The sequence below is a fragment of the Syngnathus scovelli genome, chromosome 5 (assembly GCF_024217435.2).
Source record: "Syngnathus scovelli strain Florida chromosome 5, RoL_Ssco_1.2, whole genome shotgun sequence".
Classification (NCBI taxonomy): domain Eukaryota; kingdom Metazoa; phylum Chordata; class Actinopteri; order Syngnathiformes; family Syngnathidae; genus Syngnathus; species Syngnathus scovelli.
In genome coordinates, this window is record NC_090851.1 from 1,241,596 (window position 1) to 1,267,258 (window position 25,663).

The 25,663-nt window shown below is 54.7% G+C and overlaps 2 protein-coding genes and 1 long non-coding RNA gene across 12 annotated transcripts; 1 reads left to right on the forward strand and 2 right to left on the reverse strand.

The window, feature by feature from the left end:
* Positions 1 to 10: 10 nt before the first annotated feature.
* On the reverse strand, positions 11 to 20,860 carry usp34 (ubiquitin specific peptidase 34). Of its 9 annotated transcripts, none has more exons than XM_049720416.2 (79): positions 20,460 to 20,859; positions 18,877 to 18,970; positions 18,367 to 18,811; positions 18,078 to 18,128; positions 17,811 to 17,960; positions 17,658 to 17,725; positions 17,178 to 17,370; positions 17,033 to 17,094; positions 16,877 to 16,958; positions 16,704 to 16,796; positions 16,386 to 16,511; positions 16,168 to 16,297; positions 15,981 to 16,096; positions 15,585 to 15,908; positions 15,108 to 15,502; positions 14,768 to 14,982; positions 14,551 to 14,669; positions 14,340 to 14,467; positions 14,174 to 14,263; positions 13,958 to 14,053; positions 13,778 to 13,860; positions 13,538 to 13,692; positions 13,325 to 13,438; positions 13,158 to 13,257; positions 12,926 to 13,088; positions 12,738 to 12,864; positions 12,509 to 12,659; positions 12,331 to 12,431; positions 12,011 to 12,226; positions 11,798 to 11,926; positions 11,586 to 11,705; positions 11,392 to 11,475; positions 11,206 to 11,292; positions 10,932 to 11,132; positions 10,778 to 10,860; positions 10,531 to 10,571; positions 10,298 to 10,422; positions 10,075 to 10,227; positions 9,908 to 10,012; positions 9,496 to 9,551; positions 9,116 to 9,420; positions 8,892 to 9,055; positions 8,760 to 8,825; positions 8,516 to 8,662; positions 8,387 to 8,443; positions 8,214 to 8,291; positions 8,047 to 8,141; positions 7,785 to 7,957; positions 7,558 to 7,693; positions 7,416 to 7,494; positions 7,192 to 7,245; positions 7,026 to 7,121; positions 6,883 to 6,947; positions 6,736 to 6,811; positions 6,611 to 6,658; positions 6,384 to 6,449; positions 6,213 to 6,293; positions 6,047 to 6,132; positions 5,798 to 5,966; positions 5,578 to 5,652; positions 5,347 to 5,498; positions 5,098 to 5,251; positions 4,964 to 5,008; positions 4,724 to 4,828; positions 4,497 to 4,644; positions 4,115 to 4,419; positions 3,557 to 3,886; positions 3,338 to 3,495; positions 3,156 to 3,234; positions 2,949 to 3,075; positions 2,775 to 2,882; positions 2,597 to 2,701; positions 2,383 to 2,507; positions 2,183 to 2,306; positions 2,020 to 2,099; positions 1,811 to 1,951; positions 1,566 to 1,706; positions 1,348 to 1,504; positions 11 to 1,208 (listed from the first exon to the last, which is right to left on the reverse strand). In XM_049720416.2, exons 1-79 carry the CDS (start codon positions 20,500 to 20,502, stop codon positions 682 to 684), a joined length of 10,641 nt encoding a protein of 3,546 aa, XP_049576373.1. In that variant the 5' UTR covers positions 20,503 to 20,859; the 3' UTR covers positions 11 to 681. The 9 variants fall into 9 exon arrangements, with proteins under 9 accessions (XP_049576373.1, XP_049576371.1, XP_049576372.1 ...); XM_049720414.2 differs by having other exon boundaries at positions 11 to 1,265; XM_049720415.2 differs by having other exon boundaries at positions 9,496 to 9,587.
* On the forward strand, positions 19,711 to 21,510 carry LOC125968931 (uncharacterized). Its single transcript, XR_011086826.1, has 2 exons — positions 19,711 to 20,355; positions 20,438 to 21,510. It is a non-coding gene; the product is annotated as an uncharacterized lncRNA (long non-coding RNA).
* On the reverse strand, positions 21,294 to 25,595 carry fam161a (FAM161 centrosomal protein A). 2 transcript variants are annotated; one of them, XM_049720456.2, is made up of 8 exons: positions 25,267 to 25,595; positions 23,832 to 24,551; positions 23,334 to 23,705; positions 23,104 to 23,273; positions 22,699 to 22,866; positions 22,445 to 22,544; positions 21,989 to 22,113; positions 21,294 to 21,905 (listed from the first exon to the last, which is right to left on the reverse strand). In XM_049720456.2, the coding sequence occupies exons 1-8, from the start codon at positions 25,441 to 25,443 to the stop codon at positions 21,653 to 21,655; spliced, it is 2,085 nt and encodes a 694-aa protein (XP_049576413.1). In that variant the 5' UTR covers positions 25,444 to 25,595; the 3' UTR covers positions 21,294 to 21,652. The 2 variants fall into 2 exon arrangements, with proteins under 2 accessions (XP_049576413.1, XP_049576412.1); XM_049720455.2 differs by having other exon boundaries at positions 23,104 to 23,705; positions 25,267 to 25,594.
* Between the last annotated feature and the right edge of the window lie 68 nt (positions 25,596 to 25,663).

The window sequence follows — 25,663 nt, forward strand, 5'->3', positions numbered from 1 at the left end:
CACACCGCTGTACATTGTCAATAAAGATCTTTTTATTGAGAGGTTGTGTGTGAAATGAAAGAAGGACAACACAAGCGGCTAAAACTCAACAGCAGAATGGTCGCCGGGAATGGTCGCTCCAGTCAGGAAAATCAAAACCGCTGACTGGTCCGACACCAACGACTGGCTTTATTTGCACCTCAGTCCAATAAAGCACCACTTTCATCTATATAATATATATATATGTATATATATATATATACTATATATATACACATACATATATATAATATATATACATATATAATATACATTATATATTATATATACACACGTACACCCACACGCACATATATATATTTATAGTTTTCATATACACCTTCAGACATCAAGTTTTTGTTTTTGTGGTTCTCATGTACGCGTAAACTGTTTATCGCAACAAACGTGTCTACTCAAGGCAACTTTTTTTTCCTTTCATCTCACCGTCATCGCTTTGTCGTTGACAAAAGTACAAAAAGTGGCACAGAGAGGACGAGCAGTAAAAATGCAATAAAATTAAATTACGTCAAACAAAAATCCTCACTTTTTGTATAAAATAAGAAAAACACTTTGCCCTTTGAAGAAGAAAAAAAAAAAGTGCGACTCCAAGGCAACAAAGCGGGAGGGAGAGGGGGGGTGTCAACCTTACAGTGACCAATGATGTCACGAGGAGGGCGGGTCTTTCGCAGTCAGTTTGGTAACCGCGGTGACGGCAGCTTCTAGTGTCCTGCACAATGCGTCCAGCACGTCCTCTGTTCCCTCCCCCGCTGAGAGGGCGGCGTCTTCCTGGAGGGGCGGGGCCTGGGGGTCGGCCGCTCTCTGGTCCGGGTCTTCCCGTTCCACCATCTTGTCCGCTTTGGGGGAGGGAGCGGTTTGCGAGGGGGACAGGGCAGCAGCGGGTGCGGGCTCCGCAGGGCACGACGGGGGGGCGGCGTCGGGCGGGGACGGGGGGTCCTGCTCGGTGCCCGGGTCGATGAGAGATGAGGAGTCCCGCGTCTCCGTGTCGGAGGTGCTCGTGGGCGTCAGCGCCCCTTGCCGCTCGGACTTGGATGACTCTGGGCACGGTGGCGGGCCGGCGCTGGCTTCGCCGCAAGATGGAGGCAGGCCGGCGGCGGACGTGCTGGGCACCTCGTTGTCTTCGTCGTCGCTGCTCACGCGCCGCCGCTTCACGGGGATGGCGCCCTCCTCCTCTGATCCCGCAAACGAGCACATGACAAAATGAGTCGAAATGCCAATCGTGAGGCCTCCTTTGAAAAAGAATATACTGTATTTTCTTAATCCACTTGAGGGCAGTAAAATGCTGAAAGATGGATAGCGATGGAAACGTACCGTCGTTGCGGCGGTGGCGGCACGCGTCCGCCAGCGCGTCGCGGCGCTGCACACAAAGGTGACACCGCGTCGTCAGTTCTTGAAGGGCGGGCCCCAGGGCGGGGTCGAGGGTCGGCGGCGACTGCACCGACAGCAACAGCGTCAACGCCCGAAGATCCTGCAACAACAACGCACGTTGACAACATGACAGGTGGGGGGGCGCACAACAGCGTACGTACCGCGTTGAGCTGGCCGGCGGTCTTGCAGAGCTGCGGCCAATCAGAGGCGAGCTCGGGCCGCAGGCCACCGCGCTCGCTCAGCACGCTGGCCACCAACACGCCCGCCAGGCTGCAGCAGCTGGCGCCCGACAACACCTGCACCTGGGAAACACATCTAAGTCACATCTTTGGCACAGAATCAGCTCCGTGTGGCCGGGAAACCAAAGGAAGCCATGTTGTGTGCGTGCGTGCGTACGTGCGCGGACCTTGTGCAGGAAGCACGTGAGGAAAGCGTAGATGGTGTTGTTGTTGAGGAAGCCCCGCTCGTCCATCAGGACGCGCTTGATGTACTCGCTGAAGGCGGCGTCGTCGCACAGCAGCTTCACGCACGTCTTGGACAGCAGCGACTGAAAGAAACGCACAGATGATGGGGCGGGGCTTTGACGCCAGTACGACGGAGCGGGACGGCTCGCACCTGCGACTGGCACAGTTCCGTCCAGAGTTTAGGGAAGAGCGCAAGGTGCAAAGGAAGTCCTTCGTACGCCATCAGCACACCTGGGGGTGGGGGGGACAAGCCAAAAGTCAGCGACACGCACCCCTCCCGGCGGCCGCCGACCAATGGGGCGGGCGACACGCACTCAGCTTGACCAGCGTGTCGGTGAACTTCTCGCAGTTGATGGCCACGCGACACACAAGGTGAATGAACTGCTGGTACGGCAGGAAGTAGTCCAGCAGCATGCCGTCGTACACCTCGTCCTTGCCCTGGTGATGGAGAAGGTGATGTGGAAAAACGAGCGATGAGAGTGCGCAATTTGAAAGAGGTCCCGTCCCGCCTGACCTTTGCGCTCTCCACCATGGATGGCAGCAGACACATGTTGAGTTCGGGCCTCGGGGGGCGGACGTTGCTCTTGGCCCCCAACAGCTTCATGTTCTCGCGGCAGGGCAGGTACGGGCCCGGCGACACTGCACAACGACAATGGAGCGGCACGCTCGCTCACACCCACCGACCGGGAAGGCCAATCTGTCGAGCGGCGCGGCGGATTTCGACTCACTGGGAATGTTGCTGTGGTGGTACGTAAAGTGGTTGTGTTGCAGGAAGGGCACCAGCGTGTGCAGGAAGTCGTGCGGGCTGAGCAGAAGCACTTCCTTCAGCACGTCTGCGGAAAGCAAGAGGACAAAAAGGTGGGTTTGGGTCCCGGGACGGAGAGAGGCGGCCCGTCAGAGGCTTACCCAGGCACGCGTTGCGAAGCTCGGGTGGGCTGTACGAGTTGAGCAGCGTGAGGAGCTTGTGGGCAAAGTCAATCCTCTCCTGCCACTGGATCAGAGCCTGCTTGACATCTGCAAGGGATGGAGAAGAGTGACGAGAGTTCTGGAGCAAGCAAAGGATCGCTTTGGAAACCTTACCTTTGCGCTGCAGGTAGGGCCTGGTGGCCTTGAGCACCGACAGGAAGATGGAGAGCAGCTCCACCAGGTCTCCGGTGACGTGGCAGGCGGTGGCCTCGTGGTACATCATGTGCAGCGTGTTGAACGACTGCGGGGAGAGAGGGGCTCGTGTTGGACGCCTGCTTCGGAAAAAACATTGCGACCCGCGGCAAACCCGGTTCCGTCTACCTCCGTCATGAGGACCAGCCCTCGGTTGAAGACCACCAGCAGTCGGTCCTCGTCGTTCTCCAGCAGGACCCGGAAGGCGCTGGAAAAACCACCGTGTGCAAAACGTCAAATCCCGCAATACGCTAAACGCAGCTAATCTGATGCTAAGCGCAAAAACTAGAGGGAGAAATCCAATGGGCTACCTGATGAGGGTGGTCCAGCACGAGCGTCCGTCCAGACACCTGAGGTAGCAGCTGATGGTGGTCTTCTTGAACTGTTTGACGTCCTCCACCTCCTCCTCCCGCATGTCCACTCGCTGCGCTGCGAACAGCTGCATGAGGTTGAAGAGCTCCTCCACCGCCTGTGAGGGAGGGGGCGAGTTAAGTCGGCGGCGCGGAGCAGCGAGCAAAGGCGGGGCGTACCCGTGGATACTGGCTGGCGTGCGGCGTCAGGTTCTTGAAGGCCCACTGGATGTTCTGGTGCGAGGCCAGCTGGCGCGTGAAGGCGGGCGACTGCTCGCAGCACATGCGTAGGATGCCATAGTAGGCGGGCAGCATGCCGCGGTTGAACAGCACCACCTCCTGGTCGTCGTGGTCGGCCAGAATGTAGTTGAAAGCGATGTTCTTGGTCACGGCCGGGTTCTGCACCACCAGCCGGACGTTTTCGCTGCAGTCCACGCACACGTTGTACCAGAAGGACAACAGCGCCTGCTTGTTGTGGTTGGTGGCGATGGCCGGCTCCGACAGTTTAGGCTGCCGCAAAACACACGCCCGCCAAGCGTCAACAACCAACGCGACAACAAACTTTTGGATTTTGAAGCCATCTTTTTTTTCCCCCTGGGTTCTGACCGCACACTATACAAGCAAGTGGGAACTGAGTGCACAACGCAGTACCACATTGGGCCACAGGGCGGCGGGCTTTTTTTTTTGGTCATTGCAATAATAATGCAAAGTGTGCAAGGTTGCGAGTTCCACACGTACCTGGAAGAGGTTCCACAGGTCCATGAAGTAGAGGGAGAACATGAGCTTCTCCGTCTTGGAGATGAGGCAGTAGGTCATGAAGCTGAAGTACTGCACCAGCTTAGTGTTGCCGTGCACGCTGGCGTCCACGTAGAGCTTGGCGCGGGCCAGCAGGCCCAGCAGGAGGTTGTAGACCTGGTGCAGCACGGCCGTGGTGTCGGGCGACAGCGGCAGTTCGCGCGTGGGCAGGTGCAGCGAGCGGGTGGAGCGGAACATCTGACGGAAGGAGTTGCTGGGGATCAGCGACACCAGCAGGTACGCCGCCGCTGGGTCGGGAACACAAATCCTTCATCAACGGGCCTCGGTTACTGCTGCTGGCTTTTCGGGGAAGGCGGAGACCTACAGGTGCGCACGCGAGGGTAGTTGTGGGCCAGCAGGAAGCGTTCCACCCAGTTCTCCATGTTCTGCAGAACCCAGCTGTGGGCCAGCTTGTTCCGAGGAGTTTGCCCCGCCAGCCAGTCCAGACACTGGGACGGGTTGTACTCGATCACCTGAGCGATCAAAAAGTTGAAGAGGGACAAATACTCTGTGTGTGTGTGTGTGTGTGTGTTTGCGGTTTGTAGTATTCACCTCCCAGATCCTCTGCAGGATGTACGTGGCGAAGGAGGGCATTCCCGGGGGGCCGCCTACAAACTCCATCAGCATGGTGAGCAGCTTGAAGAAAGGATTAGCAGCCTGGCCACAGCACAATTACACACACATTTAATTCTTGTACTCAGCAACAGAAATGAACGACAAAAAATCCCTTTTTGAAAAAAATAAAATAAAAATTGGCACTTTTCAGAACGATTTGGTTCATCAATGACTCACCTCAGGCGTCAGCTTGGCGATGGAGGTGAAGAGCATGGAGACGATCTGAAAAACGTACACGGTGAAGTCAGCGCAAGGTTAAGAAAATCAATTAAAAAAATAAAAATAAATAATAATGCAGCGCGTAAACGCACGTGCTCGGCCAGGCGGTTGTTGTAGCGACAGAGGCTGAAGATGAGGTTGCACGTCTGCCGGATGTTGATGCCGTCTCGGATGTGCTGGAAGAGGAAGGGGAAACCTTTGCCGCCCGTCAGCGCCGCCATGTCGCTTTGGGACAGCGTCAGGTGTCTGCCGAGGCGCCGCCATCCGTCAAAAGCAGGAAGGGGGAACGGAAAATTCATTTGGAGAACTTTATTGAAGAACAGTTTCCCGTGGGTGCTTACCGCTCGGAGCGCGACTGCTCCACCAGGAGCGCGACAAGGGCAATCATCTTCTCCAGAGCGGCCGGGCGATACTTCTCCTCGGCGAGGGACAGGATGTCCTCCTCCTCGTCCTCCTCCTCACCTTCCTCCTCTGACAGAACCTCCACCTGTAGCTGAGGAATGAAAACGACTGAGGTGAGTGCTGCTTTTTACCGCCAGTAAAAAAAATAAAAAAGAAAGTCTTCCACTGACGTTTTCCGGTCCTTTGGTGCCCATGTAGAAGTGCACCATGATGGAGATGGCTTGCAGCGACAGCAGGAATTGGCTCTGGGAAAAAAAAAAAATTAACAGCTAGACAGAAAAGCACAGCGGAATCTTCTGAATATTTACTTTTTCTTCAATAGATAACTAAATTCTACCCCGTCCAAACTTTTTTTTTTTGCCAACAATTTCTTTGTCCCTTGCGACCCACCTCCTCCTCTCCCATCTTGGCAAACTCGTAGAGGAAGGCGAAGTACTCGGTGAGGTGTTTGCTGTGCGGCTTGACGCCGTGCTCCATGATGGACAGCAGCGTCTTGACGAAGCGAGTCACGCACGAGCGGCTGCCGATGTCCTCCACCGAGCCGTCCATGTCGTCGGACCTGCGGGAGGGGGGAAGGGGTCAAGGTCACATCCGACAGTGCCCCCATCCTGCGGGGGTGCCAAAACAAAGAGAACGCACCCATCCTCCATGCCAGGCTGCAGGTAGAGGTGAGCGTGGACCGGACGCAGCCTCTGGATGACGTGGATGCACAACCTCTGGAACATCTGAGCCCAACAGCAGAGCACTCAGGACATGTCGTCAACAACGACGACACAATGAAGAACGGGAAGGTGAAGGCACCTACCTGTCTGACAATCTGATTGGGACACTTGATGAGGATCTGCATGGGCCACCAGTTGTCGTCTGCCATCCTGTCCAAAAACCACTGACAGGAGAGGGACATCATCATCATCATCGAGAAAGTGTTCACAACAACCGTGTGTGTGTGTGTGTGTGTGTGTGTGTGTGTGTGTACCTCACAAGCTGCCTGGCTGTTGTTGAACTGTTTGGTGAGGAGTTCAATCCACTGCAGCATAGTGGGCTGATGAGATACAGCAAGAAAAAAAAATAATTGAATTCCTCTGAGAAACTCGGTAGGATTAAAATTATTCGTAGTCAAGGAAGCATGAAGGGGTGGTAATTTGTCGACTTTTTTTTTTTAAAGCCCTGATTATAAAATGACGCTCGAGTGTGTTGAATGACCTTTTCCTTGGAATGAATGAAGGTCTCCAGGACAAACGAGGTGCTGAGCTGAAAAACGAACGCAAAAGGGAGGCAGACGTCAGCATGGGGCAACTCAAGTCCCGACTAGCGAGTGTGCACGTTACCTTTGCCGTCATGAGGGAGATGGCTTTGGGGTCGGGCAGCGTGCTGGGGATGCTGCTGCACAGATGCCACATGAAGCTGCGGCCAAACACGCGTCATTAAACATCATGGTCATTTATTGCGACGCTGCTGCTGCTGCTAACACTGACCCAAAGTAGGTGTGCTCAAATATGTTCTTGTCCTGGAGGAACTGCATGTTGTCGTGCCAGATCCACTGCAGAAGACACACACTTAAAGAAAGAAAGAAAAAAAAAAAAAGCCCACAGACACACAAGTGTGAAATCAGTCGTACCTCCAGCAGGTCCGGCGAAACGTCAAAGGTGAACTCCTTGGCGGCGTCCTCCTGAAGCTCCACGCGTTTGTAGAACAGCATGTAGGCGCTGTGCGTCTGACACACGGAACACAACCAACGCGTCAGCTACACATTTGCACGCTTACACGCAAAAGCCGCTCCTTACCTTCTCAAAGGAGAAGTCCATGAACTTGTCGGTGACTGAGTCGTACGTTTTGGTCTGCGGGAAAAAAAGAATTAGTGGCTTTCATTCAACAGTGATCTTATTTAGCGTTAGCATGAAGCCAGCGGACTGGGAAAGCGTCGCGGCACGTCGACATCTTCACCAAACCGTCGTCACTTTGCATTTCGGCATCCAATATCGGCATGTGACCCCGGGCGGCATCTTACCGTCATCTCTCCGCCGAAGCACTCGGACGCGAGCTGTGCCGAGTCGAAGGGTTTCACCTCGGCGTCGTTGAACAAGTACCTGCGCGGACGCCATTTTTTTTTAAAAATCATGCCGTGTGTGCTTGCGTGCGTCCGCCCTCACCACTTGTTGTTCTTGTACGCGTGAGGGTTGACGATGTCTCGTATGAAGCTGTAGTAATGGCCGCCATCCGCCGTGCCCGTGTGCACCGTTACGCCGATCAGGTCGTACTCGGAACTCTCGGACGCCTTGGACTCGCCTTAACGCAGCGTCACGCGCACACAGAGCAAAAACATCAACGCACACAATAAGCAGAAAAGACACACAAAATCGGCTTCTTTCTTTCACACCTTCTTTGGGTTCCCCTTTGGCCATGAGGAAGTGTTCGGTGTAGGGCGTCATGTCGAGACGCAGCGGGAAGGAGAAGTGCGTGTTGACCTTCTCCTTCATCATGGTGACCATGTTGAAGGTGTAGCGCATGGTGTTGAAGCTCAGGATGCCCGGAAGCTTCTTGAAACAAGCCCTGCGTGCACATACAATTTCTCAACTCAGCAAAAAATAAATACCCGGGAGCCATTTTGAATGGAAAATATTCTCTGCTGCGTGGCTGACCTTTTCTCCGCCCGGACCTTCTTCCCGCAGTGGGAGCACGTGTACATGTTGTCGCCCTCCAGCGTGTCCTTGATGGTCACCTCGTCCAGAGACTCCTAAATGCGCGCACACACATTGTTGACAAGGGGTGCACGCGTGTCTGCGTGAAGAGCGGCGGGCGTACTCACGTAGATGTTCTTCATGTCGGCCACCTGACACCTGACCGTGTAGAACTCCTCGGCCGTCTGGCTCACGTGGCCGCAGTCCTGCGGGAGCGCAAATGGGCGACAGAATGACGCTCGGGAACGTTTGATTGGTCGACGGGGGAACGTCGGCGTGCCGACAATGTCGTCCGACTGACCAGAGAGACCACGTTGTTGGTGATGACGCCGCCGAACAGAGTCTTCACCGTGTCCTTCTGTGGAGGCAAACGTTGGACCGTCAAGCGAGGTGGAAGGGAAGTGTGGAAAGAAGGCGGGGCGGGCCTTACCAGCTCGTGCGACATCTCCTCAATCTTGGTGATGAGGTCGGTGAAGAACTCCGTCATGTCCTTCTGCTCTCCCGTGTTGAGCGGCTGCTTGTCCATAGTGTACGTCTTGCAAAAGGGCCGCGGGTTGTACGCCTTCCTCTCGCTCTCCTGCACGCAGACGGGCAGTCAGGAGATGGAACCTCGTTTTATTCTCATGTGCTACTGAAGTGGCCCCTTTTAAACCCTCTCGGTGTATAAAGCTCACCATCAGGTAGGTGAACATCTTCTGGAGCTCCAGCAGGGTGGTCTTGTGTTTGATCTCTTCGGCGTACTGCGCACGCAAACAGCGAGGCGACATAAGTGCTCCGAACGGTGAGGAAGAGGAGGAGGGGCCGACCTTGGCGGTGAAGATGGCCTGGCGGGCTTCGGGGATCATGTAGAGCTGCTGGATGGTGGACGCCAGGTAGCAGGTGGCGCCCAGGTTGGTCAGGCCCACAAAGCGACACTCGGCGCGCACGTCCTCGTGAGGCCAGTAGTCCCACTTGTACGGAGCGTGCGAGGCTGGCGGGCAAACAAAACATCAACCGGGTTCAACGATTCAAAAGCCGCCAATCTTCTCACCCTGCATGTGCTGGGACATGACCCAGTTGTGAAGCAGGCGGTAGTTGTCGGCCGAGCCCTTGACCGTCTCCACCAGCAGGTCGTAGGCGGCGGCGCGGGCGGCGTGCGACTTGCACTTGGGCTGGGCGCGGTCGGCCAGGCTGGGCAGCAGGAAGAGGAGGTTGTGCACGTCGCGCAGGAAGTCCTGGCCCTCGCGGGAGAACTTGAACGGGGGCTTGTGCTTGAGGACGCTGGTGGCCAGCCGCAGCAGACCCGTCAGGCCGTCGTCCTCCACGCTGCCGTCCTGCTGGTCCAGCATCTCGCGGCTGCGCGGCAAGCAAAGCCTTCTTGGCATCTCGCCTTTGCGTGGCAATAAAAACGGAAGAGGCGTGCGCGCCCACCTTCGTATGCAATCTGCCAGGTGTCGCGCCAACGCGTCCAGGTCCAGCAGGGTACTCTGCACCGAGCCCGCCAGCCACAGAGAGGGAGAGACCTGACGTGAGTTCAAACACACCGACAACGCTAGCCAGCAGCAACAAACGCCCGTCCTGCCTGTGCCTGCTTTTATTTATTTATTTATTTTTATTAAAATAATCATTTTTTAATTTATCTTTATTTAATATATTTTTCCCCCCTTTATTTTTATTAAAATAATTATTTTTTATTTATCTTTATTTATTTAAAAATATATATATTTTTGGGGGGTTTTTGGGGCGACGCAGTTGTGAACGGAAAACATTTGACAAGTATATATCTTCACATCTATCAAAGAAGCTTCAAACTCATCAAATGAAAAGAACAAGCGCGTCCCACCTGGGTGGCGTCTTTGACGTGGATGTTGTCGATGAGCTTGCACAGCAGCCAAAAGTATTCTTTGCAACCGCTTCTGAGGGGCGGCTCCTCCTCGTAGTCCTCCATCTGAACACCAAAGACGCGTTACCCTCCGAGTCATCGTCGAAGCACTTTTCTTTTTTTAATACCCTGATAGGTTTGACAGCTTGCGCGTCGGGCAGAAACTTGAGCAGCGTGGACGCGGCGAGCAGCAGGAAAGATCTGTTGATGGACTCGCCGCCTTCCAGGCCCGAGAGGGAGAGCTTGTAGAGGCCGTTGCACGCCTCGTGACGCACCGCCGCCTGAAAGAAAATCAAATATTGCCGCAGGGGCGGAAACACAGGCGGAGAAAGACCTAGGGGGCGCTCTCACCTCGGGCACCAGCAGGGTGAGTTTCCTGAGCCAGTCTTGCAGACGCTCGCTGTCGGCCAGGCTGGACTTGACGGACGACGAGCAGTGGGCCCAGCTCACCAGCAGCCACATGGAGTAGTGAGTCACTAGGCACACACGAACACGCTCACCATTAGCGTCTGACAACACCTAGCGCTAACGTCCTGAAGTGGAGCGTATCGGCCAACATCTCATCAATATCTCCCGACGCTCACCTTCATGTCGAGACCGGTGATCCGACTGGGCCTTCAGAACTCTGTGGAACAAAGATCACATCCAATAAATCGATGGCACAGCTAAACAAAATACCAGATAGTGAAAAGCGCTTTGTTACGCCGAAAGTATATTCATCGACATCCCAGTTAGCTGAAGGCTAGTTTTCGGTGGTTTGTACACGCTTTGCTGCCACCTGGAGGATGGGGGTGGAACATGCAATCCCGCTGCGAGGCGACGTTTGCCCACCTGTGCGCCAGGTTGTCGTAGGTGTAGGCCACGTTGATGAGCCGCTCGATCAGGTTGGTTCCTTGGACTAGGCTGAGGAACACCTGAAAGGCAAACAAGGCAGTTGGAGAAGAACCTGATGGATGGATAAGAACGTGCGTGTGTGTGTAGCCACCTCGGTGAGTCTGGGGATGTGAAGACTTTTGCCGTGTTCTACAGTGGACTTGCGCGACTTCCCCGGCCAGGCCCGCTTGCGTTGGCCATCGGCGAGGCCGGACCAGGAGAAGACGTCGTGGTAGGCCAGGTCCAGGTCGGCGGGGTCCACGGCAAATTGGCAGATGAGCTTCAGCAGGCAAGCCAGGCAGTCCAGCAGCCACTGGACACAGCGGGTAGGAAATTCAATTATGAGTTTGGAAAAATGGAGAAGAGACTTCCTGGTCGCAGCTCACCACAGTCCAGGACTCCCGGTCTTTGGGCTCCAGGATGGCGGAGTTGAAGATCTCCAGGAGCAGCTGCAGACCGCCAGATGAAACAAACTGGAAGGACGAAGGGTGGAGGATGAAGAAGGAGAGAAAGTTTGTGACATGCTGGACTTGCTGTCATCCGTGCAGGTGCTTTTTTGTTGTTGTTGTCACCTTGCAGCTCCACGAGTTTTTGCTGTTTTCAATCTGGTCCTCGCTAGAGTCGTCCGAGTCGGGGTACAGGTCGCTGTAGCTGCCCTAAAAAAAAACACACACATTCAGGCTTAAAGTAGTGTGTCGACCGGCCCAACCATCAGGTTTGAAAGAAAAACAAAAAGGGAGGAGGGAGAGAAGGAGGAGGGTCTGACCGTGGACTCCCTATGGATGCGCCTGTTGGGCTTGCCAAGTGCTTCGATGATCTCCAGCGCGTACAGAAGCTTGTGGGCACTTTTCATCCTCAGCAGCTCCTTCCAGCACGGCCCTTCGTCCTGAAAAAAAAAAAGCAGCAAAAAAGGCGAAGGGCAGGCCGTCAGCACACACACGCGAGCGAGCCAGACGGCGAGAGCGATCGGCTGCCCACCGTGCCGTCGTCCGAGATGTTCTGGAAGGCCCGTAGCATCTTGGGACACGTGGGCAGCAGCATGAGAAGCTCCCAAACGCGGCGAGAAAGGTTCTCGGCGTGTAGGTGCAGTTCCTCGCAGCGAGCCATCTGTGCGCACACACCAACGTGGACAACCATCACGGAGAGCCAAATAAGATACGAAAGAAAAAAAAAATGGTGGTCTCGACCAACCTCGGGAGCGTGGTGGCGTTCGCCGTGGGTGGGGCTGGGTGCCTTGAAGCAAGCCAGCATCTCCAGCAGGTCAAAGAGCGTGGTGAGATGCGGCTCCTGTAGCAGCAGCAGCATGGGGATGTGCTCCTTCTGCGGGGGAGGCAGGCACGACGCCGGCAGCTGCACGCCTTCGCCTTTGCGCTCGCGGCGAGGCGCCCCCAGAGACACAAACACCATCTGACGCCACGCGGTAAAAGAAGCGACGCGTTTGAATGCTTGGTATTTTTCTTCTCCCAATGGTCAAGAGGTTCAATCATTTGCTGCTCCCAGACGTTAGTTACCTGCATGTCCTTGAAGCCCAGCTCGTGAAGAGTCTTCTCGTCGTAGTCTGTGGTCAGTTCGTGGCCCGACGAGATCATACGGACGGGTCCCATCAGACCCCCTGGAAAGCACATTACCGCACGTTATGTTTCTTCGGAGACCGGAGTGAGGGTGGGAGCGCCGTGGCGCCAAGCGGACCTGAGAAGTCTCCCGGCTGCCGGCCGCTCTGGCCGAACTCCTGCAGCTGCGCCTGCTGGTTCATCTGCTCCTTTTGCAGGTTTTCGTACCAGTGGGTCACTTCGGCGCGCAGGTCTGCCACCTGATCGCTGGGGTACATCTCGATCGTCATCTGCTTGGGAGAAGACGGAAAAAAATGTGTTCAATTACTAACCCCTTGAAATGTGAATGAAGAATGACGCGAGGTGACCTTGTCGGGAAGTCCGGCGGGCTGACAGACGATCCTGAGCGGCAACGATTGTTTGTCGCTGAGCGCCTTGAGGTGGCTGCCGATGCCCGTGCCCTCGATCTGCCACTGGCGCAGGTGGTAGGCGAACCTGCCAAAGGGAAGGAGGGGGGTGAGCGACGAGGCGCTGTGATTGTCCCTTTGGGTCGTACCTGCGCCTGAAGGCCTCCAGGTGCGTCTTGAGCATAAGCAGGCCCCTCTCGATGCTGGTCAGGCCCGACTGGGGGTCCTTCTCCAGGTTGGCCGACGCCATCAGCAGACTCTCCATGCACTTGCGGATGAACTCCTGCTCCTTCTCCAGGCCCGTCTTACCCGCTGGACACGCCATTAAGTAAGCGCCATCAGCACAAAACCCGAAGCGGCGCCAATCCGACCACTACTGACCGTTGATGTAGTAGGAGTTGATGTACTGGATGGCGGCGCGACTGATGTCGGCCGACTGAGCTCGGAGGGCGATGCCCCACAGCTGGTCCATGCCGCACAGCTGCAAGAGAGGATGGTGGTAAGCGGCGTGAGAAGATGGGTTGAGACCCGGACGGGCTGGGAAAGACCTCGCAGTTGGCGGCGTTGTCCAGTGCGCTGGTGGCCAGCCGGGCCAGGTTGCAAAGGTGCTGGAAGAGGTTCAAGCCTGTCATGCTGATGGTCTCCGGCTTCAGCTGAGGCATCTGGACACACAATAATATGTAAATCTCCACTTCGTTTAAAAAAGAACACGTTGAGCCAAAACGGGCAGAAGGTGTTCATGTATGTCGGCAGGCTGGTACCTTCTCCAGGAAAAGGTGCTTGTAGGTCTCCATGCCCATGGCGTGCTGGTCCTTGCTGCGCACCTGGTTGAGGAACCAGTGCAGGGCGTCGTCGTAGCACTCGGCATCCTCCACCAGGCAGTGCCACAGGATGTCCACCTGCTCCAGACTCAGTCCTGAACAAAAAAAAAAAAATCACTTTGAGGCGTGCATATTAAGAGAGCTAAACCAGATGGTGTGTGAGTGAGTGCAAGATCTTACTGAAGTGGTCTGGAGATCCCAGCGTGGAGAAAACGCACGTGAGGAACTGAAGGCGCACCTGCACCTCCGCACTGTGACTGTACCTAAAAACGGGGCACAAAAAACGTTGGCGTTGAACCTGAAGTTTCAACTTGCTGGTGTCGTTTTCTCGAGCGGTGTGTGTCAAATGGGCAGACTCACAGCGCAAACTTGTGGCGTTGCTGCCGGACCTCCTGGATGTAGTGCTGGAGGTTGTCGAAGAACAGCTTCATCATGTGCAGCTCCTTCTCGGCCCACCTGACCCACAAAAAAAAAAAAAAACGACGGTTCTCAAATGTTTCACTGACAATTATAAAAATGTGAAAAAAAAATTATGCTTGACATCAAATGATTGATTGGCCTTCACGCCTTACTCACATGGTGATCCAGTGCGTGTCGTAGCTGGAGCCGAATTGCTGGAAGGTGCCGAAGAGCTTGGGGAGGAGCCTCAGCGAGACAACCACGGACCTGAGGGCACACGGGCGCTCCCGCTTAGCAGAGCTCACTCGCCCGCCTGAGGGCGGACAGCGGGTCGGGTGCTCACCGGTGGTGCGCCAGGTTGTCCAGGCAGCCCTCGATGAAGCGCATGCGGATCTGCCGGTCGGTGAACCAGCACACCAGCGAGCAGAGCAGCTTCTCGGCCTCGTTGATCAGACCCTCCGACAGGTGGCTCTGAAACGCGGACGGGCAAATGTTGGATGTAAAGTCTTGGGAAGAGAACGGGAAGTCCCCGATGCGGCAAAAAGTCAACGTACGGCGTCGTCGTCCTGCACCAGGTCCCACAGCAGCGTGTTGCCCTTCTTGCAGACGTTGTCCAGGTTGACGTCGGCGACGGCGTGGCCGCCCGAGTGCTGATGCTTGTGCACGGCCGGCCCTGAAAGCCCAACGCAAAAGCTCTCAAAATTGAGGAGACACTCGATTCAGCGAAAATCGACTGCGGCTAAGCGAGCCGGCGAGAACTTTGCGCCGCACCTTGCACCAGGTGCTCGTGGTAGATGGACGCCAGGTTGGGGAGGTGCTGCTGCAGGTGTGAGCTGAGCTCGGCGTGCGAATTGATCTGGACCAGCTCTTCCTCGCAGCCCGACTCCTCGCCGTCGAAGTCGGCCATGTTCTTTTCCGACTTGGCGCTGACCTGCGAGCTGCTGCAGCTCACGTCGTCCGTGCTCAGCATGTCCTCCACCGTGGGCCTGCGCTCAGGAGGAAAAAAAAAACATAAAAGACCAAAATGGCAGATGAAAGCACACACAGACCAAACTTAAAAAAAAAAAAAAAAAAAAAGCGGCTGCTGTTGAGGGCGGTGACGACGACTTACCCATCGTGATGGTGGTTATGATGATGATGATGATGATGGTGGTGGTGATGATGATGCTGGGGGCCAATGAAGCGCCGGCAGTTAAAGATTTCTCCGCCCATGGCCTCGCCCAGGAAGTTGGCGGGCCGGGCCACGCAGGATGGATCCTGAGGCCCCGCCCCTCCCTGACGGGGACTGACGTCGGGCACCTGGGAGGTCTGCGCGGACGAGGACGCCACGCACGTGTCCATCATCCGCATACGATTCTCCAGGGAGGTGGACGCGGCGGCGGCGGCGGCAGCAGCCATGATGGCGGACGTCTCCGGGCTGAAGGGGAGGACCTTGGCTTTTGCGCCGTCGCTCAGAGCCTCGCCCGCTTTCCTCTTGCGTGACTCCGCTTGGTCCCGGGGGTCCTTCTGTCAGACGGGGGCGTAAGTCAGTCATGTGATTACAACCAATCAGATAGGATTATTGATTCCTTAGTAACATTCTTCCCACCTCCGCCTTGTGCGACCTGCTCTCAGCAGACACCTCTTCTTCCTCGTCCTCCTCTTCATCATCATCGTCGTCCTCCTCGTCCTCCTCCTCGTCTTCCTCGTCGTCGTCGTCGTCATCTTCCTCGTCCTCCTCCTCCTTCAGGGCCTCGCTGTCGGCCATGTCGTCCGAGTGGACGTCGCTGGCGGGGCTGCCGGCCGACTGGCTGGCTCCGCTGGAGGCCACCTCGTTGCTGGAGGCGTCGCTGCGGCCGCTGGTGCTGCCCGGCCCGCTGCTGCCTTCCTCAGCGCTGTTGGCCGTCTCGTCTGAGCTGCCCTGCATCGACTCCTGGCAAAAATTAAAAAAACGACAACAAATGAAGAAATGCCAATGAGGTATTTTGAGAATTGGCGTACAAACCTCGGTGTCGGAAAGCCGATGCTGTCCGCGCTTGCCGCCCGACATCATCTGCTCGTCCATGTCGCTGCCGGCGCTGCGCTGCGTGTCGCTGCTGTCGGGGCTGGCGGCCGGAGAGCCTGAGCGACAAACGTCACGCACCACAATGACGGGAATGGAACCAAACTGTTGTCGTGCGCACGGCACTCACCCTTCTTGTTGCCCACGGCCATGTTGGTGTTGAGCAGCGAGGCGAAGGAGCTCTGCTTGGACACCTGGGCTTTGGCGGCCAGGGCGTTGTTCCACAGAGCCTTGATGAGCATGGAGGCCAAGTAGAGCGTCTGCAAAGCCACCACAGCGTCAAATCCAGATACAAGCAGTCGATCCGTGAAGGCGATTGGCTTGTCAAGATGCGACGCTTTGGAGTACCTGTTCGGTGTGCGCGCTGGGGTGCAGACCCGAGACCAAGTTGAGGACGTGGCGAAGGGGCGCCGGGTCCAAGTTCTTGATCAGGGAAGGGAAAAGGTCGTGGATGTAGCGGCTGCAGTGCTTCAGCTGGGGCAGGAGGGAGATGTCGTTGAGAAACAGCAAATGAAAAAAAAAACGGATCCATTCGCATAAAGCGAACAGCAGAGGGCGCTGTTGAACTTTTCAGACCAGCTCACGCTGGTTATTTAATAGCGTTTTCATTTGATGCATCACTTGGATCTTTTGGACAATTTGGAACCCCATCGCCGAGGTTTCTACCTGAGCCGCGGCCCAAATGCAGTCCACGTGCTGCGTGCTGAGTCGGCCCTCCGCAGCCAGGAAGTTAAGGATCACTTGGCACTGTTTGATGATCTGAAGAAAAGCACAATAAGACAAGACGTGGGCCTTGGGAACGTTTCCAGCCGACGGTGTGAATCTTGCTCCGCTCGCACCTCGATGTGCAAATTGGGTCCAAAAAGGTGCTCGATCACGTTGTTGTGGATCAACCAGTCGGCCAGATCCTTGGCGATCGACCTGAAACCAAAACACACGCGTTGATGACAACTCGGTACAAATCGACACACAATAACGCACACGCCATGACTTACGTTTCAGTGTCGGACACGAGAGACTCGTTGTTGCAGACGTCGTTAAAAGTGTGCAGCTGGTTCTGAAGGGGAGAACATTTTTCATTAGAACAATTCAAGGAGGAAACCAAAAAAAGGGGGGGGACGGGGTTTTAAGGCGACTGACAGTGATCTGACTGAGTCCGGCCAGCCGCATGGTGAGCGTGGGCGACATGAAGTACTTGTAGGCCAGGTCCAGGCTCTCCTTGTCGAAGCACAGCGCGCTGTCCAGGGGCTCCTTCACCGTGCTCCACATCAGGTCGGCCATGTTGCGCGCCGCGCTCTGACGCAGGTCCTGGTCCGAGAGCTGGCACAGGTACCTGAGCGGACGAGACACGTTTGGATTCCCGTTTGACGTTTGCATGGGCCTGAACCCGTACTCAACAAAGTGCTAGCGTAGCTTAAAAAAAAAAACAAAAAAAAAAACGCTAACGATGTTGGTTCTTTGCTTGCCGGCCCGCCTCTTCCCGGGTCATGCGAGGAGAGGCTTGCCGGCGGCCAGGAAACGGTCGCTATGGTAACAAGGGGCCTACCTAGCAACAAGCGCACGGTGCGCCAGGATGCGGAGGAGTGGGGCGTTTTAAAAAATAATAATGGGTGCACTCACCGGATGACGTAGGAGCGGAAGGGGATGATGTGCTGCATGACGGCCGGAATGTGAAGCCATATCCGGATCTGAGGCCGCACGCACGCACACACACAAGGAGCAAAATTAGAGTTGGGAGCCGAGCGGGTCATCCTGCGCCCCGTCCTAACTCACGTTAGACACGATGCTGATGAAAGCGTGCGCGATGGGGAAGGGGAGGCTGTCGGGCGTGGCGGCCTGGAAACATTCCTTCATCAGAGAGAGGCCGTGCTTGCCGCAGAAGAGGCAAACGTAGCGCAGAAGGTGCAAAGGAACCTCCACGTCCTGAAAAGCACCACAAGCACAAGAAGGTCAACCATGTTGTTTTTGTCCCCTCTGTCCTCGCTTGGCTGAATTATTAACACTTTACTTTTGTGCTTGTCAAAGGGTGTTTTAGCTTACATTCATGTCACAAAAGGAGCCCAGGATGCTGCTCTCGTGAGCAGGTATGTCCTGAGAAAAAAAACAAAAAAAACACGACAAGTCATCCTTTTAGTCACCATCACGAGGGAATCCGCTCAATCTACGCGACATGCATTGGGACAGCAGACAAGACCTTCTTTATTCCAGTAGCTCAAATGGAAAATTACAGTCGATTCAGTAAATGCATTGGGGATTGGGGTTCCTACTTTATTTTCTACATTCCAAATCATTTTCATCATGATGTGTAAGTGTGATTGCGCATGTTCACCTCGATGGTGGGGTGCGTGTTGTGTTTGTAAGCCGTGTAGAGCGGGAACTGGATCTGGAAGATCTTGGCGGCGCACAGCAGCAGCTTCTCTCGCTCGTCGGTGCTCCACGAGCTGAACGCGTCAAGCTCGCCGCCATCGCCGTCCTCCTCCTCGTCGTCGTCCTCCTCCTCCTCGGCCTGCTTCCGGTTCAGGTCGGCGCCCGGGGATTGGGCGTCCTCCTCCTCCGCCGAGTCCCGCTCCACGTTGACGGGCTCGTCTTCGCCGGGCGAGGCCGGCCGGCGGGGACCCCGTTGGTCGTGGTCAGCGGCCCCCTCGGGGGCGCGCAGGCGGCACAGGCGGTCCCTGAGGCCGGCGATCTGTCCCACCACCAGGTTGATGAGCGCGTACACCAGCTGGTTGAAGACCTCCAGGTGCTTGTACTCCTTGAAGCAGCACAGACATTGTCTGCCGAGCAAAAAAGCCAGGCCGTCAGTCATCGCCACGGCAGCAACGCCAACAATTCAGCTCACCTCTGCGTCCACGAGCTGATGTGAGCCAATACTCGCAGCGCATGTTCCTTCTTCAGCTGGAAGCCGCCCTCGCTGCCGCCATCCGCGTCCGAAACTGAGGAGCGAGCGCAACGTCACAAATGAAACAAATAAATAAAATGTTCAAGCTTGAACTGTTGACTAATGACAATTTGTCGGGGATGTTTAGAGCACCTTGTCATCTCCATTCATTCATGTACGGGGGCGTCACCGAGAGAAGCAGATAAAGATTTTGCAGGGTTGGGGGTTGAGGGGGGGCGTCAAAGGTTGTAAACCAGGTTTTTGTTTCTGGTGCCGAAGCGCAAGCGTGTGCTGCTGCCGCAGCAAGTCTGGGTTCAAAGGTCGGCGGCACACAACATACGGAGCTGCCGGTCGACCGGAAACGCACAGCCGACAACGCTCCCCAGCAACACAACTTTTGAAACGTCAGCAACATTTTAGGGTATCACACACCTCATAATAATAATCAATAAATAAAACACACCCAAAAAAAAAAAAACATGAAAAGATTCCTATTGTGCTTTACATTTGGCTTGTTGCCCCCAAAACAAAACCTCACGACAGGAAAAAAAGGGTTCAAATTTGAGAGCTAGCTTTGTGTGTTGTGCTTTGATAGATTTGAAGATGTCACACGTTTTTTTTTTTTTAACCTGTCAACTCCATTAAAAGAAAATGGAAAAGTACAGTGAAATTCATCTTGAACTGCACAACCATGTCATGTTTTAATTAAAACGGATTTGTACAGTCTTGATCTCGGATGTCGCGGTATTGAGCACAACACGAGTTAGTTGACACTTTAACGTAACTATTCCTCTCTTTTGTTGTCTATTCTAGTCCGCTCTCACGCGTAGGCCATAGCCGACATTGTCCCCAGCTCGCAATTTTGGAGTAAATCCGACCGCAAAAAACAACAACAACACTCGATCCCAACATCCGCTGGCGATGAGGTGGTTATTAGGAGAACAAATAAAAAGAGACACGCTCAGGGAACAAAGTTGGACGGTGCTAGCGTTAGCTGAGCTAACGGCTACGACGATTGACTAGTTTTGCCGAACGAGACTAGCAGGAAGGAAGAAACGACAGTGACTTGGATAAAAGTCACGACCAGATGACACGAGTCCATCTTGTTCGGGCTTGTCAGTGTGGCCAAAACAAAACATGCATCGAGCTGACAAACATCAAACAAGGTGGCTAGCGGGCCTAGCTTATCGAGCTAACTTTTCCTGTCGCTTGTATTTTTCTGCGAGACTTTTTCCAGGACATTTTCACGCCCTTGTGGAGGTAACCGTCGACAACTGGCTGACTAGCCAGGGACGACTGTCTCACACTTGGCGGACGGACGGACGGATATACAAGGCCCCAAACTGCCTGACAATACGAGCCGACAAATGTGACAATTGGACACCAATGGATTGAATGATGGCTGACGTGAAAATGCACACCGACACGATCCCAAATGAGGTGTGGGGGGGCAAGTTGCAAAGAGCTAACGTTAGCCAGCAAGCTAACGTTGATTGTGTGTGCGTGTTGTGTGTGTTACTAGCCGAGCAGGTTGCCCTCCTCACTTTCGTTCAGAACCTCCACCAGCTCGGCGCAGTTTTCACACATCGTTGGCGCAGAGGACGGCTCGAGTGCTCCGCGTCAAACCATCCTCCGGACGGGGGGAAGGAAGGCGGCTGGACGGCTGACGGCCGGGGCTGGCCTTTGACTTCCAGGCTGCTGCTTGGGCTCCCAAATAAAAGCCAACGAAGGGCCCCTCGCGGAGGCTACAGCGGTCGGCGGGCCGACCGGAGCACGGAGCTTGTTGGCGAGCAAGCGGTCGACGTTGGCATCCGAGCGACAGAAGAAAAACAAACGGCGGCCGAGCGAAGCCGACTGAAGCCGAGTCACTTTGCAGGCGGCTGGACGTTCGTTAGGAGAGTGGACATGGCCGCCATGTTTAAAACTAGGAGGAGGGAGGGGCGGGGGCTTATGGTTGACGCAGCCTGCGCTGCTCTTCGGCCTTTTTCGACACTTTCCGGCGGTCTCCGGCGAACTCGTGTGCCGCACGTTGGGCTTTCACGAGGTGTCGCGAGATTCTACCGTGACGTCGTCAGTTTCACAAATTAAAAAGTATGATTATTAAAAAAAATACAAATATGAAATTTCATACGTGTGTTAAAAACTGTAAAAACAAAAACCTACAGTTTTCTCTAAAAGTTTTTTTTTTTTTAAAGATTCGCTTTTAGGCGCTGAGGCTTGGCACCGTGTTGGTGAATCAATGGCGCCCTCTGCTGTACTAGGAAAAGCATTGCAGCTCAGCGGAATCAACAAAGGCAAAACAGCATTTGCATCAATTTCAAGAGCGATTTCAACCTCTTTTTGCGCAGAAAATGAAAAGAAATACAGTTGAGGTCGAGTTATGTACTCATACTGATTTAATATGAAAACCCCAAAACATCACAGAACTTCTGAGACATGCTGAATTGCTATTTCATGCTTTACATCAGGTGAAAATTCCATCGGCAATAAAAAAGGCATTTAAATCAAATGATGAATTATGGATAACATGATCAATTAAGTTTAGGGTCAATTATGTTACACATTTCAATAAAATTCACCACAGGACATTATTAAGAGTGGTACAATCCCTTGATTTTTATTGAGAAAATGTGCTTCCTTGCAGGTGACCTCTTGGTGGCCTTAAACGCGTGAAGATGTCATACTGTGGGGTTTGGTTTTGGTTACATCATGGCGAATGGCTCGCATTCTCAGTGCACTAAGCCAGTTCCTCGTCGTCCTGCTTCTCATCCTCAGCCTCCTCCACGTCTCTCTGGTGGTCGTCGTCGTCCTGCTTCTCATCCTCAGCCTCCTCCGCGTCCCTCTGGTGGTCGTCATCGTCCGAGTAGTGACCGGCGTCCTCGCTGCCATCAGGCGAAGCCTTGTCGCTTTCCTCCTGGTCTTGGTTGTCTAGGAAGATCTTCCGGTAGTGGACGGGCAACAGGGCGCCGTCCTCCGACTCTGAAGTCTCGCTGGCCAAAACGGGAGAAGACATCGACGTTTCGTCATCTCAAGGAGGTTCGAGTAGTCCCTTGTCTACGCTGATCGCAGTTACCGTGTGGTGTCAGCGCTGGTGCGTGCCGCCACCGCCGCCGCCTTTCTGCTGAGGAATTCCTCGCTCAGGTGGACTCGGTGCAATGTGTCAGCAAAATGCTTCTGTGCCGCCTGCTTGGCGTTCTTCTGTTATGGCGACAGAAAACATCTTCAGAAAATTAAGGAGGAGGAATACGATATACATGGAGACAGAGACAAGTTGACAACCAAGCTAAGAACGTGCTAATTTGCTATTTTATCTCTCTACATGTGTTGCCCCACCGTTTGTGTTCATATGTTTCTTACAGCATTCTATCACCGCAACCACTAATGCTATCTATTAGCCTGTCAATGAAGTTTTCTATTATGTGTCAGCATTAAGCTAGCAGGGGCAAAGTCACTGTGCTCTCAAGGCACCTTGTATTTGGTGCGTACAAATCTGGGGAATTGTTTTTAAGACATGTGACTTGTCGTGTACCTGGGCAACCTGCTCCAGCAACAGCGGTCTGCTTTTCACACGCTCCTCCATCTCCTTGATCTCCTGCTGATATTCCCTCCTGCGCTGGCGGTCTTGTTTCCTACGAGGAGCACACAAACATTCTCAAAGTCTGATTTTTGTCACCACACGCTTCCGAGTCCACCTGCATATTTCCTGCTTTCTGACATCTCTGAGGTGGGACGGCAGCTTGACGTAAAAAAAAAAAAAGTGGCGCTTTGTCTGGCGCCTCTCACCTGAACTCTTGGAGTTTGTTGCCGTGCGTGTGCGTGAGGGCCAGGTGCGGGTCGATGGCGCTGGCCCGCTTTTGCACCAGCTTCTGCAGCGTCTTCTCACGCTCCTTCTGCCTCTCCGTCCAGCGTGCCTCCTCCTGTTCGGCCCTCCTCCTGCGCTCCAGGGCCTGCCTGCTCACACAATCACACCGGCTTTGTCCACCATTTCCTCCAAATGTAGTCGCCCCCTCATGTTGTCAATGACTTACTAGATGAACTTCTGTGAAGGATCTACATGGGCTTCTGGCGGGACAGGCATGGAGTGAGGGTGGGGGGGGTCCTCGAAAGGAAACTCAGTCACTAGCAAGGTGGCTAAGGAGGCTACGCCTTGGGAAGGAAGAGGAGGCGAGGGATCTGCCTCCGGGGTACCTCACGGCCTGGTGTCGCTTCTTGGTGGCGTCCGTGTCCTTGGCGGGAAGGAGCTCCACGCTCCCCGACAGGGACGAGCAGAGGCTGGAGTCGGGCGTGCCGGAGCGCCGGACGCGCGGCCAGCGAGGTGCCGTCGGGCCGCCGCACTCCTTCTCCTCCTTCGGCTGACGCTGCGAAGAGATGCGGGCCGTCCTCAGTTGAAAGGGCTGGCACGCGGTGGTGGGCTTCACCTCTTTGGTCTGCTCCATGCGTTTCTGGAAGCGCTTGAAGGTGACGTCAAAGTCGGGCACGTCCTTGTTGACCACCGGGCGGTGGCTGAAGGTCTGAGCCTGCTCGCTGCACCTCTTGCTCTCCGCCAGCCTTTTGCTGAGCGTGCTGGGAGGGGCCGAGGCGCTGCGGAGCATTTCCTGGGCTCTCATCTGCTTCTTGATGGATCGGTACAGCTGCTCCTCCTTCCTCTGATCGCCCGCCGCCGACACTGACTTGGGCACCGGCTTGGCCTTGAAGGGCTTGGGCCGCTCCGGCTGGACTGGCGGCTCCTCCTGCTGCTGCTGCTGCTTCTGCTCCTTCTTCAGGCGTTCCCTCTCCAGGAAGCTGAAAGGCTAAGAGACAGACCCCGCCACACATTACACGGGGAACACGAATGAGGTATCTAAATCATACATCAGAAATAATGATTCGTTTTCGATGAATCGTTTCTACACGGTAAAACGAGAGAGCCTCGTAACCTTTGTCTTGAGGTGGCGGTTGTCGGGCATGCTGCGACGAGGTTCCCGCCGCCGCTCCTGGAGCTCCTGGTAAAGCGGCAGGTGGACGTGCGCCGGCACGGGGCTGGCGCGGAACTTGTTGCGGCACTCGGCCATCTCCTCCAGCTCCCGTCTCAGCCGAGCGTTCTCCAGCTCCACCTCGGCGCGCGTCTTGATGCCGCGCCGCCGCCGCTCGGCCTCACGCTGCCGCCGCTCGGTCTCGCGCAACGTCATCTGGAAGGGCCTGGGGACGGTCACGCCGGGGACCCTTCGCCGAAGCCGGAAGCTGTCGCGCTCTCCCGGTAGCGACGTGGACAGCTGACGGGTCCGAGGCGATAGCTTGAAGTCGGTCCACATGTTCTGGATGAATTCTTTGGGGCAGAAGAGCAGGCCTTTCTCCACGTCGGAACCCGAGGCGTCGTCCGACCTAGACGACGCGCCCGAAGCTCTCCGGAGCTCGACGGCCGAGTGAGACTTCCTCAGATGCTGAAATGCGCCTGGCCCGTGTTGTTGCGTGTTGGGCGCGGCCAAGGCGTGTAGCTGCAGCTTGTGGTGGTACATGCTCTCCAGCTCGGCCATGGTGCGCAGGTGAGCCTTTTTCAACTCCTCCAACTTGCTGTAGTACTCCTCATTGGAGAAGAAAATGCCGGTGGGTGCCGAATGGGCCACGACCTTCTGGTCGCGCATGTCTCCGCCCGCCACCTGGAGTGAGTGGGCAGACAGAACGAGCTTAAAACAGAAGCACACTGAGTTTAAGCCTATTAGGGCTCAATATGGAGGGAGGCCCACCCAGGGCGGCTTAACATGGCGGCGTCAGGTCGCCTCCAGACGCCCGGCGTGACAAGGCAGGGTGTGGGAGGACAACAAGGATGGAGGATTAGCAACAACATTGCCTACAGAATGACGTCTAATCTCGCCCATGAATAGACAAAGTGTTCCCATCGGCACGATGACGTTTATTTTGGTACAACCCGTAACGTGTGCTCCACGCTTACTAAATAAACGTTTGAAAGCAAAACAGTTCTAAATGACTAAATTTATTTAAAAGTTGAAAACAAGTCAACTGTGATGTACAATTGCAGTAATGGAAAAAACAAGTTGAAGCCAATGCAACATTTTGTGCAGTTAATCTCAGCCTGCAACTAACAATTATTTGAATAAGCAAGGGCCCCAAAATAGAAACCTGTGGAACGCCATGCCTTAAAAATACAGTTAGTTAGATCGCAAAATTATAAATAATATACCTTCATTGTAAAGTAATAATACAATCATTGTTATTGCAGAATTTTGACGTTACATAGACATTGGAGCACAAGGAGAAACTTCTAAGGTGCTCCATGAAAGACAAAGTACAAGTTGACGTGATAGTGGGAAAGTCGCATTTCAAGCGGCAATTTTGCTCGACTCTTTACCCTACCTCGTCCTCCTTCTCTTGCTCCTGCTGGTAGCCGTCGCGGTTGTCCGCGTGAGTCGTGTCCGAGTAGGGCGTCTCTTTGTTGCGTTCGTAGGAGGCCAGCGGTACCCTGGTGTGCGGGTCCACCGGCCGCTTAAGACACGACGTCACCAGCACGTTGTTCCAGTGCGCGTTAGCCATCGTATATGACACGCAAAGCGGCCCTCAAAATAAGAATAATTGCCTGAAAACGTCACAGGACAATAATTGTGGGAGTGATTTGAGCCTTTCTGCGCGTGCCTGGAGCAGGCAGGGCGATTAAAACGGAAGCGGTCGTTGCCTAGCAACAGAACCAGCCAAGTTGTCAAGGAAGTGACGTTGCGTGATAAGTGTGTCGCATGCCACTAAAACCAATATTATT

Bases quoted from the DNA above. Each gene is read 5' to 3' on its own strand.
- usp34 (XM_049720410.2), bottom strand. From the start codon at position 20,502: ATGTGTGAAAACTGCGCCGAGCTGGTGGAGGTTCTGAACGAAA. The intron at 16,097-16,167 runs GTGAGTGCCGTG...TTTGTCGCTCAG, and splicing joins GGCCGTGGGCAACAAGAAGG to GCTCTCCGGCCGCCAGCCCC. The intron at 11,133-11,205 runs GTGAGCTGCGAC...CGCTGTGTCCAG, and splicing joins ACCGGGAGTCCTGGACTGTG to TGGCTGCTGGACTGCCTGGC.
- fam161a (XM_049720455.2), bottom strand. From the start codon at position 25,443: ATGGCTAACGCGCACTGGAACAACGTGCTGGTGACGTCGTGTCTTAAG. The intron at 24,552-25,266 runs GTAGGGTAAAGA...CACTCACTCCAG, and splicing joins AGCAAGAGAAGGAGGACGAG to GTGGCGGGCGGAGACATGCG. The intron at 23,706-23,831 runs GTTACGAGGCTC...TCTGTCTCTTAG, and splicing joins ACCGCCACCTCAAGACAAAG to CCTTTCAGCTTCCTGGAGAG.